General features: G+C 40.2%; 1 protein-coding gene across 7 annotated transcripts in view; it reads right to left on the bottom strand.

Annotated features, from left to right (window-relative positions):
* Positions 1-23,496, bottom strand: part of DLG2 (discs large MAGUK scaffold protein 2) — a 660,722-nt gene that overhangs the window by 32,024 nt on the left and 605,202 nt on the right. For all 7 annotated transcript variants that reach the window (XM_059823460.1, XM_059823481.1, XM_059823437.1 and 4 more), the window contains 2 exons: positions 22,786-22,962; positions 10,569-10,644 (listed from right to left, as the gene is read on the bottom strand). In XM_059823460.1, the coding sequence (XP_059679443.1) occupies positions 10,569-10,644; positions 22,786-22,962 (253 nt within the window). The remainder of the gene's footprint in view (positions 1-10,568; positions 10,645-22,785; positions 22,963-23,496) is intronic.

The raw sequence follows: 23,496 nt of genomic DNA, 5'->3' as shown, positions 1-23,496 counted from the left end.
CCGTGGCATAAATTGAAACGGAATACTCCCTTGTTTTCCTTACTTTCAACTGGGACCTGGGCCTGACAGGCATTATTACTAAATTATTGCATGTCTTTATGGAGTGCCTCAGGATATTCTGGAGCAACAAGACACTGTACTGTTAAATTTTCCTGGCTATGTGCTGTTTTATCAACTGAATTTCATTTGATTACTTCAGCACATGAGTGTACTAGATGCTGATGACAGCAGTATTTCTAACGTACCTTGCAGAAATGCTGAATGAAATGTGTTCAGCTCAAGAGGAACGATCAGGGCAGCCCAATAATATGGGCTCAGGTCAACACAGATGTGCAGCCGGTGTCCACTGCCTGGCACCAGCTCCAGCTGTTTCGAAATGTGAAGACAGGACTCTGAAGGATGTGAAAATGCATGAAAGAGCAAGGGCAGCTGGACAAACAAGACCCAGTTTTTCCTCTGGCTTGGGGAGAAGACATCTCCTCCAAGACAGAGGTTGCACTGGCAGGAATGATGCTGAGATCTGATCCTTCCATGACACCCAATGCTGCCCCCATTTCTGAGGTGCTGCAGCCTTTTCCAAAACTTAAATCCATCAGAGAGAAAACGAAAAGCAAGACGGCCACAAAGCCAGATGGAGAAGAGCAATTTATTCCTCCTCCCTGCACCGGGCAGTTTCACACCAAAGCTCTGGAGAGTGTCCTCAGACCTACTAATGCCCTGTGCCAATGAAAGTCCTTGCGCAGAAAATATCTCTGCTCAGCAATTTGCTTTTAATAATTTCCACCAGCTTTTTTTGACTTCTTATAAAGACCTACCTCTAAGGACCAGTTGGTGAGGAATTTGCAATACGATTTCACATTACTTTTTTATCCTTGTCATTAATTTCCATTTTATCACAGAGAAGCATTATTGAATGATTGCTAAAGAGTAACAACTAAATTCCAGTATTGCAGAAACAATGGTTTTTATGTCAGTTAGTAATGGAGATGTAAACCCAGAAATTTTATGACATGAATGATTTCCAAAGCTTATTTTAGGTTGCACACATGAAAAAGTGTTCTTATTCTCTGGTTACAGCAAAGCAAATTTCAATCATTCTGAGATGGGGGAGTGTACAGTAAAATACTGATTCACAACTCTTGCAAATAAATGACATGCAGAATGATTTTCTATAAAAAGCTCAGTTCTGAGCAAAAGGGGCTTTTCTTGTCTGTAATTTTTCTACCTGTAGGTATACAAGCAAAGACCTTCAGGAGCCTGCACTATCTCCACAGCAACAGCGTAATTCGTATTGACACCGCAGGAGCTATATGTTGGCTGAGCAGAGGGCTTTCCCCTATGCATTTCTAGATAGCTTTGCCTAATCTAACCTAACCTAGCCTCACCTACCCTAACCTAACCTAACCTAACCTAACCTAAACTCACCTAACCTAACCTAACCTAAGCTATCGAAGCATTTATATTTTGCACTTGGCAAAATGGTAATGGAAGAGTATATTCAGAATACATGTTACTGGTGCCTAGTTTATTTACTGCAACTACTAGCACAAAGAACAATCAAAAAAACCTGGCTGAGATGTCTATGTTAGGCTTTTACACTGCACAGTTTGAATAAGGACCTGTGGTTCTTAAAGTTTAGATTATCAAGTCCTATCAAGATAAAACAGATAAGGACTGCACCTCCTTGTCATGCCTTAGCCTTGTGAAGCACTGAAGGGCCATAATCCCATCTCACCGTGTCTTGAAACGGCTGCTATGTTTTTTAGAAGGTGCACCCAGTTAAGGGTCACAGAAATGGGATCCACTGCATCAAACTTTAAACATTTACCCCGTAGGTGCCTGGGGCAGAGACAGTGACCCCAAGTTCCCTCTACAGTCAACGCATGACTCATCACATCTCTTTTTAAGAACAGTGACAGGTTGGTGCTCTTGACCATGAAGAAAGGAAGAGCTGTTCCCTCTGGGATTTCTGAGGCAGAGAAATTTTAATTTAGGACACAGCAAATTCGTGTTAAAAAATATCAGCTAATGTTTTACATCATTTACAGAATTGTTCCACCACCATGTGTAAATAATATTTCTGCAGGAAGCCATATTTCAGGCTTTCCAATTGTGCAGGTAAAATACTTTTGTGACAGGTAAAAGACAAGCTGGAACATCACGACCCATCTCTGCATGTGCTCCTCATTTTCCAGAAGCTTAGAAATAAATGCCTAATAGAAGCATATTTTAGCTAGGAATTATTATTAATTATTTGTAATATCAGTGGGTGTCCAATAATTTTCTGGCACTGAGACAATAAAACATTTTTGTTTTGGGCAAATTGCAATGTGTTTGTTGGAGTGTTATTGAAGAGTCATTTTGTTTATACAGCTGAGGCCACACTGTGAAACATTCTGGATGCTAAATTGTACTAGGAATGCTAAAATGTTATTAGGAATCAGATCAGAGTGGAAATACTCTTTTTTTTTTTTTTTTTTTTTTTAGGGCCTGCCTAAACCAAGGTTTCACTTCAAATGTCTCTAAGCTGGGGAACTGAATTAATATTCTTTGTACTCCGGTTCATGTCTGCTATTTTTAATGTGACTAAACCAATATAACAAACCTTAGCAAAAAACACATACTAGGGCTCAGGTCAACTTCTACTGCATTTAATGGGAAGGCTTTTTGTCTTCAACACATTAGAAACATGATGTAATGGGAGTAAAAGAGAATACTCGATTCAATTGATACTGCAAGTGGAAGTAGCACCAAGAAATGGAAAAAGTGTTTTAAACTAAAATTTAATTACACAGCAAAGACTGACATTTTATTTCTAATGATCAAAATTAGTCAGAATTGGTAGTATAAGCCTTATGTTAAGCTGTATAAGCCATTAGTATATTAATTGTTAACATTGTCTTTTGCAGTCTACTGGTAGGAGATGCTGTTCAAATAGTGACAAGAAAGGCAAGCTGGAACATTTTGGATCAAATTAAAGTGCTTTGATGGTCACAGAAGAAAGCAAACAGCAACTCAGTCCTGGTTGTTCATGGTCTCATCTGGGAACCCATCGGTGGGACGTGTGTCTGCGGGACAAGTAGGTTCAGTAAACTCCCACAGCCTGTGGTCCTTGCCAGAGCTATGCTGTCGGTTTGCCTGTGCCCTGCCTTGTGTCTTGCCCATCCCACCTCACCTTACTGACGTGATTTCTTGGCTTGTTTGGACCTTCTGGTCCAGACTTTCTGGGAACCTCAGGGCTGCGGACCAACCTTGGCTGCTGCCACCAGACTTGCTGTTCATGCCCTGGGACTGCCCTGGACTGCACCCCTTGTTGTGAGGCTGCTGTCGCCCTTGGGTCCTGGTGGAGTAGCCTTCTCCTGCTGCTCTCCAGTCTTGCACTGCATCCAGGTTATTCTCTTCCAGCTGCTATCCTGGGCAACAGAGCTGACTGCGGTTCACTCTGCCCTCTTTAACCCAACGTCTTTAAAAATAGCAGTAAGTATAGCACTAGAACAACATTGCAGCTGCATTATTCACTGGCTGCTCCTTAAAAACTACAGTAGTGGCAGGCTAGAAAAAATATAAAAGGGCTGGATTATGCAGGCAAGTACATACAGGCAGATTGCTCCTAGGCACATTGCTCCCAGGCATATGTACCTCCAGTTCCCGAAGATTACAGCTACACAAGTCATCATTTTTGTAAGCAGCGCTCGGAATACCAGTTGGAGGCCAATTTATAGCTGACCTGAGCACTTACTGCAGTAAGAGTGCTCAGATTTCTTTGAAGAATACCCCACAGGCAGCCGTTCCCATTAAATAGCAAGAAGAAATTAGAAAGACTAGGAGAAAAGTCAGGCTAGATCAGTAAGGAGGGATAAATCTGGCTGAGACCAAGAATAAAGAATATTTAATTGTGTGTCAGTGCCTATGCCACCTTCACTAACCCTCCTCCATATCATCCTTGCGGGTAGGTGTATGCTGCTTAATTTATGTTCAAGCTCTCTTCTTCTTAGTAAATCACTCCACCTGTGATCCCACACATTCTGGTGTTTGACACTTCCATTATCTTTTACTCGGTGTTTGTTGCTATTTTCTGATCACCAAATGTAAAGGGGAAAAGAAGGCAGAGGCCCCTCCTTTTCTCTTTTCTTACATGTACACATGGACAAATACACACCAACGTGGACAGAAATGCTATTCCCAGCCCAGTATCTCTCCTTTCACTACCATTTTGCTACTGACTGGAGGGAATTCAGAACACAAACGTGATTAAGCAATTGAGTGGTTTATTTTATAAGGAAAACTGAGGGGTCAATGAGTGCAATTTTTGGGACATGTCAGAGAGTCTACTCTTTCTCTGTCAGTGCAATGTGAGAAACTGGAGAGCGTGTGTTACCGGGCTCTCCACGTCAGCAGCTAGCTCCACAATGAAGGTGCAGGTTTTCAAACACGCTCATATTGCGGATTTTCTTCTGCTTCTATTATTGTCCCAGTACCAATCACTTTAGGAAATCCAGTTATTATGTCAAATATTTTTAGAAGAGGAGTGCAAAGAAACGTTGGTAAAAATACACTGAATATGCGGAAAACTTTCTGATTATGGGCTACGGAACGGTTTCTCCCTAAAAGCGGTGAAACTTTATACTTAGAAAACCTAACCCTAGTAAAACACTGATAGATGTTAGAAACAATTTTTGATAGCCAGAGAGAGAGGATAGATAGTCCAATACATCTTCTTTCAAATTTCTGAGAAGCAGGGATTCAGTTGGGATTATCACCCCTTTCTCTGCATCGATCTGCCGTGGTGAACCACTAGCACAGCCGCTGCGCCTGAGACCAGGGCAGGTGGGACTGCAGGTTCTGCTTGGTGAAGAAGGTGACAAATAATCCGGTCTCTGTATACATTGATAGGAGCAGAAATAACAAAAGGCTTAAACTGCAGAAGTTTAGCCATTTCTAATGATGAGGAGAGTGGAGGACTGGAGCAGACTGTTTGGGAAGAATGTGAAATTTCTGTCGTGGCAGGTCTTGAAGTAGAGATTAGAAAAATCTGCGAGACAGGAGGAAGGTACAGAAGACACCCTCAGGGCAGGAGGTAGACTCGGTGACCACCTGAGGTTTCTTTCGGACCAGTTTTTCTCTGATTTGATGACTAGGGCTGAAAATACCATGATTTTCTAGAGCATAAATTTGTTTGGAAATAGGTGGGTGTTTTTGTTCTTTTTTTCCAAATACATAATAAGCTGTCAAAACATGTCCTACGTATCAAGTCCTGACAGTCACTGGATTTTGACATTTGGAGGAGAGGTGCATTGAGTATGCAGAGGGTTTTTATTTACACCACAATATCAAGTTTGCTATCTCAGTCAATTTTAGCTTTTTCCTTCTATGCCTCAGTGCGATGTTGCTAAAATGACAATAAAGCAAGAGGGTGACCTTACATTGCAGGCAGGGCTGTGGGATCCGTAAACAGAGTCTGCTCATGAGAAATATTATTAAATTCATGTCATAATAAATACATTCAGAGACATTTGAAGGGGCAGGCTGAGAGCAATGTAAGTGATCTGACTGGAATATGGAAAAAACTGTGGATGATGAGCTAAATGAACAGAAAAAAGACTAATGGATAGTGATGGAGCAATATGGTGTGGGTCACAGCCCAGGACCTGCACTGCTGATGTGCAGCAGAGCTGCTGGGAGAGATTTGGGAGGGATGGGGCAGTCGCCTTTCTTGTCAAGCACCTCGTCCCCATTCAGCACCCTGCTGAGCAGCCTCACTAGTCCACTAACCATGGACTGAACACTCCTCCATGCACCCTGAGACACACATTAAAAATTGAGAGATTTTAAGAGGCATGACATTTATTCCACTGGGAACTGAAATTGGGTATTTGTCATAAGACAATGTTCTGGCCAAATAAGGTGGGAAATGAAAAGGCATGTGGTATAAAATACCAGTTCTCTATATAACGTTAAGTTTTACTTAAACATTATGCTTCAAGATGGTGCAACACTTCTCTGGGAACAGGCAACATCCATAAGTATTAGAAAAAAGGTGAGATGTTGATAAAGGTATTTCCAAGAGCTACAGTTTCCACTATAAAAATATTTTCAAGAGACAGTCAAGAAAGAGTATACGATCTGACAGGGAGAAAAGCAAAAGAGATACTATTTTCATCTCCTGAAAGACTGGTTGTAATTAGAACAGTTGAGAAAAAAGAAGATTCCTGGCTCATCTGTTTTCCCTCTGTAATATTTCCATCGTTGTTTGACATTCTTTTTGATTCAGTAAAAATCTGAAAAGTCCTCAACCACTGTGGGTTTTAGGATTAGAAAAGGAAAGGCTATTCTTGTTCAGCCTGAAGCCTATGATAGGAGGAATTACCAAGAGTTCAGTGTGCTGCTTTGGCACATACATAACCCTGCTCACAGCTACTAACATGTTCTGCTCCTTCTGGCGTAAAGCTGAGCACCTGAAAAGACTTGGGATGTGATCCTGAGTTCAACATAGCATACAACATACTTTTTAATTAAGTTTGTGCTCACATAACTCCTGTAGCTTCCTCCAGCATAAATATCAGACATAAACCTTTGGGCTGCTCTATTTTCCATTGATTATCCATAGACCAGTGGGTCCCATAGACTGAGGCAGCAAATGCTTAGGAAATCGTAACTGTGTTATCTTATCTTCATTTATCTTTTTTATGTTTGAAACTCTAAGGTAGCCAGTGTCCTGGAGACCCTCCCTTTGCTGCAGTAGCATAGAGCAGCCATAGGGAACCAGAGGGGTGGACCAGTTGCTTTGATACTCCAGTTACCTTCAGTAACAATTAGAAAAGCTGGTGAAGATCTTTACTGCAATTATAAGGATGAAGTTAGAGACTGAACTTGGTCAACACAACTGAAGCACAATCTTTGCTTGGTGAAATGAAGCTGGTTATACCAGTATTTGTATTCTTTTCCTTATTACACTTGTGTTAGCATCTCTAACTGGTTTGATATCTTAAAAAAAATGTTAATAGGACCTAGGATTCTGATGATGTCTCTGAACCTGAGCAAATAAGTTTCTTTTGGTCAAAATAAACAGCACATGAACTAAAGTAGCCCTATTGGGTTAAACCAGAGATCCAGTTAGCCCAGTAGTTTTTTCTGAAGTTGTCCAGTAACAGATGTTTAAAAGAAAAAGTAGAAGAAACATGATCCTTCCCCTTTTATAACCTCTCTGCTTCTTGAAATCAACAATCAGTATGTCCTGAGCTACACGACAAAAGTGTTAAAAGTTGTCATTGGATCCATTACTTGCCAACTTATCTAATTCCTTTTTAACTTATTTATTTTTTATGAATATCCTGTAATAATGAGCATCAGAATTTAATTATGCATTGTACAGAAAGGTACTATCCGTTGCCTGATTTAAACTCGAGACCGGAAGATTTCACTGGAGCTCTCTAATTGTGATTCACATTCCCTGTTTTTGTATCCAGCCTGATTTTGTAGACTTTAATTTCACAAGCCATGGATTGGAGGAGCCCAGTGAAATGAATTAAAAGTGATAGAAATATTCTAAATCACATTTTAAAAAAATGCTAAACTCATTTTCTAGATGAGGTAATGCACCCAAGTTTGGCTTCAAAAAGAGGAACTTTTGGGCCTTTGGAAAGATTATCCTTTAGCTACCCCTGCTAACAGATTTGTCAATTGTATTACTGAGTGTTCTGAAACACCTTCTTAGTGAGACTCAAGAAGCTGATCAGCTATAAATGTCACACCATCTGTAATATTGTCTTTGTGTCTTATCTTCAGGTTTGGGATTAAAAATGAGGCATAAACAGATCACAGAATCACAGAATCACTAAGGTTGGAAAAGACCTATAAGGTCATCAAGTCCAACCATCAACTAACCCCACCATGTCCATTAAACCATGTCCCACAATGCCTCGTCCACACGTTCCTTGAACACCTCCAGTGATGGTGACTCCACCACTTCCTTGGGTAGTTTATTCCAGTGTCTCACCACTCTCTCAGTAAAAATGCATAGGACTTTTATAACTTGTAGAATAACTAGACAATTCATATTTTAAATCCACAGAGAGAAGTTATCTCAAAAAAGTTTTGATGCTATCTCATAAAACATTTACTGTGGCTTATTAGGTCTTAAACATTGCTTCTATAAGGGAAGGAAGGAATCGGGGCCAGCAAGGTGCTTCAAGTCAAGTCACAACATGATAAACCTTTTACCTGTACAAAAAACCCCAAGCATGCTCTGTATTCAGTTAAATTTTGTTAAAAAAGGCTTCCATGCACATCTCTGTCCAAATTTAGAAGTATTGCACGAAATATGATTCTCCCAGTTTCATCTTTAGAGCAAATTAAGATAGTACCACTTGCCCACATGGTCATGAATGTATGAGCACAAAGGTGCAACAGACACACATAAGCCTGATTTTTATCTTGATTCTTATCTTTTTATCTCATCTTATCTTTTCTCTCTGTTTTAGCTTGATTTCCGAACAGAAGAGTTCTCCTGGGCTTAATGCAGCCCTTTTTATCTGGACTGAATTTCTTCCAGAAAAAAAAAGTAAAGCACGTACTGACAGCTTGCACTGCTTCTTTTTGAACACTGAAAGACTAAATGGAAATGCTGATCCATAAAATGCACGTACATATACATGTACTCAAACACCTCATTTTACGTGTTGATGCTTAATTTAACAGTGAAAACTTTTCCCCTTTATGCTCTTTTATCCTCTTATGCAAGCCCTGAAATTGTGGGATTTTCTTTTAATAGACAAAAGCAAATTTTAGCAAATACTAACAATAGAATGTGTGCTCCCAAAAGGGTACAACGGTCTTGGTCTGCAATTATGCAATTTCCTAAACACCGAAACAAACATTGATGTGAGTGGCTGGAAGATTAATGTTCAACTGATGACAAAAACGGAAAAACAATTCGGGGAATCAAGAGGTAATTAAATTCTTGACAAACTCACTTGAATAAGGACCATTAGTTATATGAATGAATTATTCCCCTGAGGCTTTGATTATATACAGGAAATAGATATTTAACAAGTGATTTCATTGGCAATATAAAGCTTATTATTTCCCAAAATAAACGGCAACACTAATTTACAGGGTTGCAGAGAGTGGCCATTTCAAACTAAAAAATGGAGTTCTGACTTCTGAAGAAATGCAATGAGATAAATAAGTCCTTTCACAATGCAGTTTGGTATATATTTTATACCAGGTTATCTGCATGTGCAAATAATGTGCAGAGACTGAACTCTGATTCCACATACCTTATAAATCTGGAAAACTGCTTTCAGCCAGTGCAATTAATTCTGCATTTGGATTGAACTCACGAACTGTTCTGTAGAGCAGTAACAGGGAAGTATTTGCAAGTCTGGAATATTATTTTGCTGACATGTAGAGGCTTGGGAGCCACTGCGCTAGGAACTGCACCTTCATGGCAAGAGGAACTTCTTACCCTGCTAATCTATCACAGTCTAAGTGGAAGGACAGAATAAACTGGGATAAAGGAAGTATTATTATTCCCATTACAGTGGGAAATGAAGCAAGAAGAGATTAAGAATGAGAATTTCAAACTAGGCAGAGGACCACAGGAACAGCAGGTCTGGAAGGGACCTGCTGAACCACTTGGTTTTGTCCCTTGCTGGCACCTACCTACAACTGTGTCCTCTCATCACCCGGCTTTGGCCCTGCCCTGTGTTCTCTGCAGCCAAACAGGACTTTTTGCAGATGGTTTCTGAAGCTCCGGCTCTTGGTTTGCTCACAGAAGCCCTCAGTTGTAAATCCCATGCATGCCAACTGGACTGTTTTCAAAAATAAATCCCTGCAAATGTAACGTCAAGTATTCACTGCTGCTACAAATGCAAGCTACACTTCAGCAGAAAAATATACCTCAACAGCCAGGACTGTGGGCATTTCTCATGCTCTAACTCTTGCCAGCCAGACGGCAACGTACAGGATATTAGACATCAGGCAAGTGAAAACTGTTGACTGTTGGGCACAATAAAGTGATGCTGCAGAAGGGTAACAGCAGGAAGGCTGTTCTGTGCAGATAACGCTGGTGGAAGGGAACCTGCATGCTTTGTGTGAAACACACCTATGTTCCATGTCTGTCACAACTGCCAAAGCAGAACATCCGAAATCTAAATTTTGCATCCGGGACTCTTTAACATTCAACCTTTTGTTTGAGATTTGACAGCTTTTGAAGCCAGGGAATTTAGACTTCTTGCCCTATTTAATTAAATAATTACCCATCCGCATTAGTTTTTAACATCTTTTCTTCTCTAGCCATCATTTAACTACAATTGCAGCTACCACAGAATGCTCTTTATTTTCTTAGTATCTTCAATTAGGAGGCACTGTCAGTCAATATTATAATAAAAAGAGTATTTAATTATTTAGAAGATTATATCATACTATACTCCGGTCTATGTTTCACTATACTCCAGGTCTTGGTTGCAACAATCGAAATATTCCTTATCTTGCTAAAATTTTCTCTACTCTGCAACATATAAAACATTTACCAAGTGCAATTTCAAAAGGTTTTGCTATTTACGTACCCCTTTTGCATCAATTACACCAGGTTTCGCGTTGAATTTCACTGTCTTCAAACGTGCACGCTCCTTTCTTTCAACTCTGGGGAAAATAAAAACACAAATAAAGAAACACATGTTGAATATAGCAGCGTTTTGTATGGTATGTTTGATATCTGATCTCCCAAGACCATTGGTGGCTTACTATGCATAAAGTGAGCACTTAAGGCAAATTTTGTAAATTGGAGAGATGTCAGGCCACTTCCTCAGCCAAGCAGCAGTTTTCTGGCAAACACAGGACTGGATTCGAGGAGCCTTGGCTGTCCTACACCAGCAGAACACCACTCCCTCCGACACACACAGGAGTCTGGTAAAAGCACATTAAGGACAGATTTACCCTCTCTAATTTAAGCTGCCCAAAAATGAGGCAATGTTTAGAGTTGTTCCGCCATCAGAGGAATGAAACAGGGACAGAGAATACACCGTTCAGCTCGGTGCTCTCAGATGTGCACTTCACGATGGACTAAAATTTCCCTCCGTGCAGGTACCTTTTTGTCTTCCGACAGAGGGAACTTCGATACCTATCTTACATAAATGAGGAAGCTTTAGATCGTCCAAATAATGTACAGTGAATCCCACCATTTCTGAATCCATTTTCAAAAAAACCCATGGTTTCAGAGTCATGAACTGCTTAAAAAACACCTTTAAAAACCCTTATAAATTAACTTAAAATAGTTTGCAAAACAGCATGTGACTCCCAGCAGTGGTGAACAGTGTCTAAGCTCATGGCAAATGCAAAGTAAAAAGGATGAAGTTTCACCTAATGGGTTGAGAAGATGTAAGACATTGCAGTGGTTGGAAAGGAGAGTCTTGCTCCTTTTCTCTCCCCCTGCCCCATTTCCCACTGCTCCCAGCAGCGCCCCTCATTGCTGCCTTCTCCACAGCAGAAAACTAACTGAGTAATAAAACTGGAGAGGTTGTAATGGATTTAAAGAGTTAATCAGCTGACTGCAATGATCCAGCAGCTTGTCTGGCTGGAGCAGACTAGAAGAGGGGAGGGCGAAGCTCCTTTCTCTTATGCTTCAGAGCACCCTTTGCCTTGAATCTCAAAGAAAAACAGAATTTCTTACTAAGGTGAGTTTGAGGGAGGTACCAGGAAGCTTTCCGGGGGCCAATGTGTTAGTGGGCAATCCTTCGCTAATGTGTTAGGTATTTTAAGTTTTCTCAAATTGCCTCAAATCCACAAACCAAAGTTCACCACGCACACGCGGATGGTCTGCCCATAGCATTGCAGAGCCCTTTGCACAAGACCACTCTTTAAATCTTAGGTTCTGCAATACCCACTTTACCACAGATTTTTAAGGGTTTTGCCCTCAGCTCAACTGAAGTAATTTTGAATATGCTGTCACTGGAAAGTTTTTCTTGTCTTAAAAACCTTATTTACAAATGAATTTCAAATTTATTTTCCGAAAGATGGAGGTATGCTATTTGTTACAATATTCAAGTGCAGAGCAGCTTTCTTGAGGCTTTGATTACCTAAAATTACACAGTTTTGCCAAAAAGAGCATTTCTGAGATGTACAAATGCTCAGGGGCAGGAGAGCTATTTTCAGCTACTCTAAAACGCTGTGAATTGGGCGGGTGGTCTTATTGAAACCATGCCCTCCACAAACATCTGCAAGCAGATAGAATGAAAAGAATTTGTTTTCCTGACTCATTTCAGTGAAGACCTCATTGCGAGGGGGTGAGTTCTGAAAACAAAGATGGGCAGGTTCGCATTACCAAATGGCGTGGCCAAATAGGAGAGGACACAAACTGCACAATTCAGGGTTTTTTCTTTGGGCTAGTTCTAGTCTGGCCTCATGAACTGACCACCCATTAGCTGTTGGGTGCTTTGGGTGAGCTCATCGTCAAGACCAGTTTAATACAAACGAATTTAGTACGCGTTCACCAAGACTGTCAAACGAGATGAACCAAAGTGCTAAAGAGAGGGCAAAAAGGACATTCGCTTTGAAAGCTCAGTCCCGATCTGAGCTGAAAAACCAGAGCACACAGCCCCTGTGAGCCCACCTCTGGGACCTGAGAGCCCAAACTGAAGTGTGGTATGACCCAAAACTCTGCTTAGTCAGTACAGTTCTGGTATTCATATATTTAAAGTTGAAATGCTCCAATGAAAAGCCTCACAAGTTATTTGGTCCTGATATCCGTTGCTTCAATAAACATAGCTTGAGAGAGGAGTGTTGTATCGTATATGTAATGCCTTCAGAGCAAGAAAAATACTGAGATCTAAAAAATTCTCTTTGGGACCAAAACACATATCAATATCATTGGCAATGAGCTGATGCCGGACAAATTAATTCTAAAGAAAACACAGACAGTTTTACTTTTTAATGCTTAGTAAGTTTAGTTACCAAAATAGTATAGAAGAGGAATGTGTGGCATCTCAATCCATTCATATCTTAGAATCAAGACTGGACAAACACAAGTCACAGTCCTCAATATAGAGGGAAAAAAGAGACACACAAGGCATTTATAAAGGACATCTCACTAGATAATTCAATGTTTCTGTTCCTAAATATTATGGCTCAATATCCTGAATTTCCATTATTCAATGAATGAGCATTATTTTAAAAACACGCTAGTAAAACTTAAAATCCATTAGCATACTGAAATATATGCAGTAAATATTTTACCTGTGGGAAAACTATATACCCTTAGCGAACTTCACCATTACTACAAGATTTACCTATGTTGTATATTTAAACTTTTAACACAGTATGCCTAAATAATAATGCTAGGAATGAAAAAAAAATATATCTAAGAAGGGGTGAGCTCTCCCCTAAACAAAATCAACCCCCAAGAAAACAGGTGCAGAGAGAGAAATCTAAAGAAAGGAAGAAGCTATTCATGTCCTTACTCATCTTGACTAATATGGTCATTACCGTAAAAGTGACATTTACTACCTTTGTAAAATCATCTACAGAATCTATCATCTACTGACCCAAGCAAAAAAATCCGATCATCTACCTATAATTGAAACAGTAACTCGATTTGTCTAAGATTGGGAATTGCTCTAGGAAATCTAAGTTGAGTCCTGCAAAGCTAGCTTATAAGAGCTCGATATTGTATTTTTACTAGACAATAAATAGCTGGGAAAAAAGTGAGGTTTATTATATCTTCCAAATTGGTCCAGATATGACCCGTTTTCTAATTTTCACAGTTTCCCACAAATGACATTAGAATACATCCCTGCAAATCACTTGGTTTCTAAGTCTGGATAGTAAGAACACCTAGTTTCTGATAATTATTTTTTTTTAAGTAAAAACTCTAGTCTTTTGATAGAATGATAATTAACACAACATGTTTCCTTCTGTTTGAGTGGGCTTATATATTTCCTACTGAAACAGTGAATGCTGGTTACTATAGTTACAGTTTAAATTTAGAATAAATGCATTTCTCTGTAAGTGTGGAATATTCACATGGAAACAGCTCAACTGCAGCTTACAAATTAAATCTGTGTTATTAAAAACACATGAACAGTCTTAAACTTAAACTAGCAGATGAGGTCCCTTGATAGTTACCGGTAAGAAATGACGACTTGAGGCTGTGTAATTGCCTAAACAGGATGGATGCCTTCTGAGAAAATAATTAGCTCAAATGAACACAGTATTCTACTTATTAATCTGTGTTAACATTTAAACTCATTCCAGTCCTGTCTAACTCCCTAAAACATCTGCTTTTAACTTCATTTCTTATTCACTGCATAAAGAAATTTGGAAATTAACCCTGAAGAGTGGATCTAATTTATGAAATTTGTCATAATTGCATTAGCAGCCATGGAGGCATCGCTGCTTTCTACAGGCATAGCAGACAGATGAGGAGCTGCAGAAACATTCTGCATTGCTTTGAGAAGTATATAAATAATGTCATTAAGTGCCATTAATTCTCCAGGCAAACATACCAACAACATTCATACATGCTCAGCATGCCTGCTGAATATTACAAACATTTCATAATCTGGGGCTGTATTAAGGATAGCACACAGTGTTGCCTCCCATTCAAATTTTCCTGACACTTTCCACAGTAAAACTGTTCTCGGTTACTTATAGTTTAGCTGAACTGTAAACTTCCAAGCTGAAATTTCATGTGTCTCAGGGTGATTACATTACTGTTGCTGCCCGAAGTGTCAATGACATGGGTTAGCTGTCAGAGAAAGGCTGGGATAAAATAAATAGTTTTCCCAGTTTAAAACATACACTTAAAGCACTTCAGCTCAGGTGCTCTACTGCCCTCATGTATTGGGTCTGGGACTTGAAATGCGGCACGGGGTTGCTCTGGTATCAGGAATATTCCTCTCTTTTTCCTGAAGGAATCAACCCGATATCTGAATGTCTGAAAAGCTTTGGTTTTTACATGCTCTGGAGAACTCTGTTAGAATTTAACTTGGTTCTCCAAAGATTTAGTCTTTGTTGAGGCGGTCAGAGTGCAGGACCGCAGTGAACTAAGATGTTCCTGTAATTCTCATTTGAGCTAGCGGGACACTTTTGCCATAGACAGAGCTAAAAAAGGAACTAAAATGCAGGAGATAAAAAGTATGGAATGTCAGTTCCTTTAGCATCATTGATCCAGCTCTTAGAAAATACATTTTCTTAAAGGAACACTAATTCAAGCACTTTTTGCACTTTTTTTGAGTCTTCAGGTTTGTAATGACTATATTTAAGGAAAAAGAAACTTGACTCCCTTTTTTCCCCAAGAAAAAGGGAGTTTAGGCACAAAGGTTTTTTTGCAGCAGTTGACACTGTGAATGCCTAAATAGCACACGAGTGTAAATTCTTTACATTGCTTTAGCTGACAGAAAACCTACCAGCCCTTGGACAACGTTTTGACCAATCAGCTGAGGAAATTGCTTTTAAAGCAAGAAAGGTTTCCCTTCAAACTGTATCCATTTTTCATTCACCACTGCTGCACAAAGCAGGATTATGGGGTTTGTGCAAAAAACTGAAGTGAAGGGGGAGGATTCCCATCTGCCAGATTTGCAGAGGCCCAAGTTTGCAACCCTGACTTGCCTGATACAAACCTTGCTCCCATGCCCCTTTCTAATTATATCTCTTCTTGATAGAGCTATGCCTAAGGGATGGAGGAAAGCACAGATATGATTTCCAAAACTACTTCATGGCTCAAGTCCCATTTTCAAAAGTGCCTGGGGGTCACTGCAACTCAATGAGATTTTGAGAAATGTTCAAAGACACCTACATCCAGCATTCAAACGTGACCTGGGAGCTGAAATGCTCTGAGCCCCATGTGGAAACAGCATCGCCTAGCACAGCTGATGGGGATTTCATGTCCCGCTTTCCACCCACTCTCCAAGTGTAGCTCCCTGCAGAAATACTGCTGTGTTCAGGGAAATGGTCTAAGACCATCTGAGATCTTGGACAGTTGGAGTATCTCCTGTATACTCATTTTCTTGAGTATTGAGAAATTTTCTTTCTCTTGAAACCTTTCTTGGTAGTAGACACCTCACAGCCCTTTTTTTAAAAAATGGTCAGGATTCATTCTCCTCTTCCCACGTATAGCTACAAGAGTGGAGAGGTACATTGAAAATACACCTCAGCCTTCAGTGTTTCCTCGCTAGCAAGGTCGAGATCTCAGTTCTTTGGAATGCTGTTCTCTTCTGGCTCCTCTTCTGAGGAACTTATTACTGGGATGCAGCACCCACTGCACTGCAACGTCTGTCTCCCTTTGTGTTTCTGGGCACATATTGCTATTGAAAATGGGCCTCTGGGATTTTCCAAAATGAGGCTTTCAGTTCTTCATGTGCACTGCAAACAAGAAGAAATCAAGCATAACTCAACTAGACATGAACTGTGATCCTCCATTGTTGGAAGTTAATGGATCACTGGGAATTTTGTCAGTGCCTTTCTAAGAGCAGTCTTCACAGCGGAGATGTAAAATATCAAGTGAGACTTGCTTTCATCTTCAGTAACTGTTCATCACGGATGTAGAATACGGATGCCGACTACAAACTGATGTTGAGAATCAAACAAAGTGGTTACAGTAGCCTAATTTGCACAGATTTGGCACTGAGGTGTTCTGCAGAATGAAAGTTATTTCCAAATCCAGCGTGAGAACTGTAGTAAGGAGAGTTATCAAATAGAAGAATGCAACATAAGATGGATACTTGAAAGACCTTGCTATGTTTTGCATCTTTGTTAACATGTTTCTTCCTGTCTTGCTTCACCATTTCCAGGTCATGGGCGTTATACTTTTTTTGTCTGCCCATCAAGTGAAAGATAAGTGAAAATACATGTTACTATTTATAGTCCAAATATGTGGACTCAGTCTGTAGTTTTTTATTGCTTCCATACTCTGCACTGCTTAGCGTTGTTTATGTGAGGTCTGAGCTTACCAAGAGATTCCCATTCTCCAAATTATTTTTGAGCATTCCTGAAGTGGCATTTTTTCAACAGAACATGTATTTTTCAGTAGCAGAGAATGTGCTCTTGTTCAGCACTCCACTTTCAGTGATTTGCTTATAGAGAGCAGCTCAGCACCTGGTCAATATTTTACGAAAAGAGTAGACCTAATGCCATTAGGAAGCGAATTCTCATAAAACTGTAGAACAACCTTATTCTGTTTAAAAGCTAAGGGCTGTTTTCCTTCAGCATAAAATTCTTCCATCATTGCAAGAGAGCAGGAAGAGGTTTATTTTTTCCAATTAGATTATCAAGTATAGTCAGGTAACTTATTTTAGACAAAGCTTACATGATTATGCCATGTTAAAAAGTTTTATCATCTAAGGATTAAGGTCTTAAGGGATGTTTAGAAAGGTAGACAATTTATAGGAGACCATTAAAAATAAAACTCACTTGAGTGGATAAACATGCCCTTCTGCCAAGCTGAGCAGAATAACAAATTTAAGTTGGCATTTTGCCCACAGGGACTTCTGCGCTGGGAAAACCTCTTGGTCCTTGTCCTTAAATGTTTGTGAAACATTGGTTTTTATGTACTTTTCCCCCCATTTTGCTCTGAAAGGAGCACATGTATTTGTGGGGAGAATGTTGTCTTTTTGAGATCACAGATATCAGCCTGGTATCATCATACACCTTCAGCTGGGAATAACAGAGATACAAGTGGCGTAATATTTTGCAGTCAGATGTACTTAAACGACCTGAAAATGGATATCTTAGAATGATGTCCAGTCTGAGAGCAGTTTTGTGGCTGCACATCTTAAAGACAACAGGAAGATTAGTGTAAATATTTCAGTAAAAGTGGTGAGAATTTACGCTTGGCCATTCTGGGGCAATCTGTGTGAAATCGCAGATTAAATTACTTTCAGACCCACAGACCCAAGTCAAGCAGATATACACATGTCATAGAAAATACTGAAGCTTGACATTCATGAAGTGGGAGGTTGCTGTTGTGTGGGGCTTGCAATGTAGGAGCTTTTCTGTGTGCAGAGACTCACAAAGAAAAAGCGAAAAGAACTGGAGGTGTAAAATCAATGCTACAGCAAATTAAAATCTCTTTACTACTGAATTAGAGCATCTGTCTAGGAATTTAATACACTAACTTATGCACATTGGTTTCATTCTTTTTGCTGTTTCACTTTAATGTATGTGAGTGTTTCTGTGGGGAGGGAATCTTATTCATAGGCTGCTCAGCTTGATACTGCCCTTTACGGGAAGCTGAATTTGCTCTTTTTGTCCAGACAGTAGGAAGGACAATGAGGCAAATAAAAATTCTTGTGATCAAAAGCCCAGCATATGTAGAAATTCTAATCTAAATTGATACATCTATAAATCTAAATGTAACAAAAATCTAGTGTAAATCCAATTCTGTTGGTCATTCTAGTATAAAATAATAACTTTTGATGATAGGGGAGCAATTCACACGCATAAACACACTGCACAGATAATCACAGAATCACTTAGGTTGGAAAAGACCTGTAAGATCATCAAGTCCAACCATCAACCCAACACCACCATGCCCACTAAACCATGTCCCGCAATGCCTCGTCCACATGTTCCTTGAACACCTCCAGTGATGGTGACTCCACCACTTCCTTGGGTAGTTTATTCCAGTGTCTCACCACTCTCTCAGTAAAGATGTTTTTCCTAATATCCAGCCTGAACCCTCCTCTAGCTGCAGAGCTACCCTCCAAAACTCCCTCATTTAACAATGAACAAGGCAATAAGTCCACACATTGGCAGCAGCACTGAAATCTAATGACAAATAGCTTTCAAACTCTATTGAATCACTGAAAGGTAAAGTCTGGTAATGTATCCAACATCTTGGAGAGAATAATGAGTGGCAGCTCCCCTAATTATAATCATAATTATAAATTATGATTTCTTCTGGTAGATCACATACATCATAGAGGAGGAAAAGAGTATGGAGTCTTGATTTATCATTAAAAATGTCTCTTATCAGCTCATGCTAAAATGTCACTGTTTGAAGGGCTCTCCTCTAAGAAGATGTAAAAAAACGCAAAACCAGATACTTGGAAAGCAATTACCATTACACAGTGCCTTAAAGAAGTAATATAATGTACTTGTTATGGCCTTGTGGGTATATATACCTATAATTATATATTTGCACACACACACACACACACACACATATATATACACACCAGAGTAAAATTGAAGTGGTCACTGGCTTTCAGAGCTATTCTATGATGATCTCACTTATTAAAAATGCAGGAATTGTGTATTAGCTGTTGCTGGACAAGAGATAACTGAGCAAATCAGAGACCTAAAAGACTCACCCTGGCACTAATAATCCCTGGATCTGTATAGTCTCCCCCCAAACCAAAGTGCAAAAAGTGTTGCAGTCCCACAGAATAGTATTCCTGCATATATATGTATAGGCAGAGGAAGGAGTCCAAACACAACATGAAAACCAAACCCCCCCCAAACCAACGCCCCCAAACTGACTCCGAAACCTAAAGAAAAGGAACGGAAATGAATGGGGGATTGAAAAGTACAAGACAAATATAAAATCTCTTCAACCTACAACATCATAGGATGCTGGGCTTGCAGGACAAGTCACAGCCCAACAAACAGCTACAGATGCTCTTTTCCTCCTGTTCTATCACAAGGCATATTTTACTGCTAGCTATTACGTATGCTGTATTACATATAATGCAATGCCTACAGGAATAGTCCCATATAAACTGTAAGAGGTATAGCAGCCTGGACTAAGCTGTTTAGATGAAGATTTCCGTGCTGTAGATGCCTGCATTTGGTCAGATGAATCCCAGGACTACTCTGTTTCAGATTGAGCCTCTCATACTCAATAACTCACACCTGCAGAGGAGACTCAACTCTGAATTAGTACATTCTGGCAAGTTTCATGAGCTGTATTCTCTGTTGCTCAGCCCTGTATGCATTGATTGCTCGTCCTCCCCTTGGGTGGTGTAAATGACCACAGAAGATTCTGGCAAGAGCACATCAGTCTTCACTGGCTCTGAGGCATCATCCAGAATCCACAGAAAGGAAATAACTCACTTTTCAATACATTGGAAAAAATAGCCTTGTACAACTGAAACCTTTTATGAAATAATAGCAACCTTCCCCCACCCCAGCTCAGGTGTATCATCACACCATTACATTAATGCAGACAGAAAGTCAGATGCCATTGATTTTTCCAGACTGCTCAGATTCACAGAACCACAGAATCACAGAATGACAGGGTTGGAAGGGTCCTCTGGAGATCATCCAGTCCAACCCCCCACCAGAGCAGGGTCACCTAGAGCAGGTTGCACAGGAATGCGTCCAGGCGAGTTTGAAATATCTCCAGAGAAGGAGACTCTACAACCTCTCTGGGCAGCCTGTTCCAGTGTTCTGCCACCCTCAAAGGAAAGACGTTCCTCCTCGTGTTTAGATGGAACTTCCTATGATCAAGTTTGTGCCCGTTACCTCTTGTCCTGTCACTGGGCACCACTGAAAAAAGACTGGCCCCATCCTCCTGGCACCCACCCCTGAAGTATTTATAAGCATTAATAAGATCCCCATCAGTCTTCTCTTCTCCAGGCTAAAAAGACCCAAGTCCCTCAGCCTTTCCTCATAAGAAAGATGTTCCAGGCCCCTAATCATCTTTGTAGCCCTTTGCTGTACCCTCTCCAGCAGCTCCCTGTCCTTCTTGAACCGGGGAGCCCAGAACTTGACACAGTCCTCCAGATGCGGCCTCCCCAGGGCAGAGTAGAGGGGGAGGATAACCTCCCTCGACCTGCTTGCCACACTCCTCTGGATGCACCCCAGGATGCCATCGGCCTTCTTGGCCTCAAGGGCCCATTGCTGGCTCATGGTCACCCTGTTGTCCCCCAGGACTCCCAGGTCCCTTTCCACAGAGCTGATCTCCAGCAGCTCAGCCCCTCACCTGTACTGATGCATGGGGATATTCCTCCCCAGGTGCAGAATCAGGATGACAAATGGAGAGAATGGTAACTATACCTGCATCTTCTCAAATTCAAGACTCTTCTTTTTAGACTCTAACCAATCTATATTCATCTTGTCTCTTTTATCTTTTTTTTTTTTTTTCTCTTTTCTCCCAGTGTTTCCTAAGCCACATCTTTTTCCTAGGCTTTATCATAGGTCTCACCTTGACTAGAGGGCCTCTGTCTTTTGTCCTTCTTGAAAACATCACTGTGCAGGTAACCCAATAAGCTTTAGGCACTTACATACTCTCCACCTTACAGAAGATACAACTCCACATCTTAATCTGTTGCTTTGCTTTGCCCTACTTTCCCCTATAGATATTTCATTATGTATGACAGCTTTTTGTAGCTTTTCATAGTACACACTGCAAGTGAGCTTTGTGCACATACTTCCCTCAGTAATAACTGAATAGAATTTCCTCTTTTCCCATGTGTGATCTAATGTCATTACAACAGTATTTACTGTAGCAATTAATAGCAGGCAAGTATTCCTTTTTCAATATCTAGAGACTAAATCGGTTTAATGGGCACCTTTTTCCCATCTTAAAAGTTATAATGTAGTTTTTATTTCTATCTATTATACAACTCCAAAATTGCTTTTCGCTGAAAATCCTGGTGTGGTTGCTATTCAAACATGGTCATGATTAGAGAAAACAAGGTCCTTGCAGGGCTTATGTCAACGAGGTATTTGATGGCCTTTCAGTTTACTTTTATGTGATTTAAAACAAGGAGTACCATAAGCTCTGTTAGCACCTGGGCCAACTCTCTCGAAAACAGCAGCAGGCGCTCTGTAGAGCATCAAACGTCCCATTTCCCCACTGTAAAAAATGGGCATGATCATTTTTATACTAATGCTAAAGCTGAAATAGCTAGGAATAGAAAGTTTGTATGCAGTATGGGAGCATTGCTGCAAAAGAGAAATGTAATGAGGTTTGACAGATTTCATTTTCCTTCTACCCTTTCAAGTTCTTGACCTTTCTAGAGCAACTATCAACAGAGGCAGAAAGTAATCCTGATTTGTGTGGTAGTTCTGATACTATCAGAGACTTGTGGCCAATTTTACAAAAGCACCTAGACAGAGTAAACAATACAAACAATGAGAGAGATTCAGATGTCTGTTCTCTCTCCATCAGTCAGCATGAATCCATCACAGCTAAACAAAGATTCACATTTAGCTTGGAGAGTGGATGAAAGTTCCTCCATCTACATTACATGAAAAATTTACTGCGATATTGATTATCCATCAGTTTCCAGGCAGGCAGAGATTAAATTAACAGATTTTGAAGCCAAAGAGGACCACTATATAATTTAGCATCATTTTTTACATCACACAGGCTGAGAAGTTTAATTCTATTACTCTCTCAAAAGAAAGACATACAGTCTTGATTTGAAAATGTCAAGACATTCATTACATCCCTAAGCATTTTGATGCAATGGCTAATCACCCTGACATTAAAACTCTACTTCAAATTCAGAGCGAATTCCCAGACTTGGGTTCTGGTTATTCCTTTTTCTGCCGAAGCTCTTTAGTAGATGGTGCTCTCTCCTCCTTCCCCCCTTTCTTTGTGAAGTTACTAACTGACTATAATTGAGTGACCTTTTGCGTTTCTTTTCAGTACAGTTAAACAGCCTGATCGCTTTAAAACTCATAGCAAAAATCTTATCTTCCAACTCTTGAAATAACAACTGTGGGATTTTCCTCCTCTTTCCCCTTTTTTTCAGTAGATTGATGCACCCTGTCTCTGGAATAAAATGGAATATTTTAACATCATGGCCAAGAAGGTAGGAATAATGAGGCAACACTCACCTCCTCTTGCTGGGTATAACTCCCATCTCCTCACTGTCTCCCTCCAGAGTGACCCTCCTCGCCTGCCACCATTCATCATCCGAGGCGTTGATGACGTGAAGGATGTCTCCATACTTAAAACTGAGTCCTTGGCTTGGGAGGCCACTGTCTTTGCTCTTGTCATAGTCAAACATGGCTCTGTGAAAAGAAATAAAAGATATGAAGCAAGGTGATTGTATCAGTCTTGGGGACATCTACTTCTGAACACTTTGTCGTATTTTACATTACAGCTAACCCTTGCTCCTTTCCAAAGGGAAAGGTCTTGCTTGGAGGAAAACTTTCCACTGTGACATAATCTTTACAGAATCCTCTTTTTTTTAAGAGAAACTGAACAGTAAAGTATGGTATTTACTGTTTCACTTAATAAATAACAATCACCATATCAGAGTATCTGGTAAACAAACCTGGTAGCCAGAAGCCCCTCTTGTCACCTTGCCAACAGCAATTTGTGGCTGTTGAGCTTGTCCTTTTGTCACACACTCAGAGAGGGGGGTGGCTCACAGACAGGCGTGCATTGGGAGGACTAAATACAAGGGACCAAAACCATGCTTAGGGTAACGCATTTCTTTGGGTGAACGGATGCACCGATTTTAGCATCTAGTTCAGACCAGAAGTGAGCTTTCAAAGGGAATCTCTTGATTATTCCCACTCACAGTGCTTTGGTTCATGTCC

Source organism: Gavia stellata, chromosome 1 (genome assembly GCF_030936135.1).
Source record: "Gavia stellata isolate bGavSte3 chromosome 1, bGavSte3.hap2, whole genome shotgun sequence".
In the NCBI taxonomy this organism is placed as follows: Eukaryota; Metazoa; Chordata; class Aves; order Gaviiformes; family Gaviidae; genus Gavia; species Gavia stellata.
The sequence above is the reverse complement of the archived record's forward strand: the minus strand, read 5'-3'. Positions and strand labels throughout refer to the sequence as shown.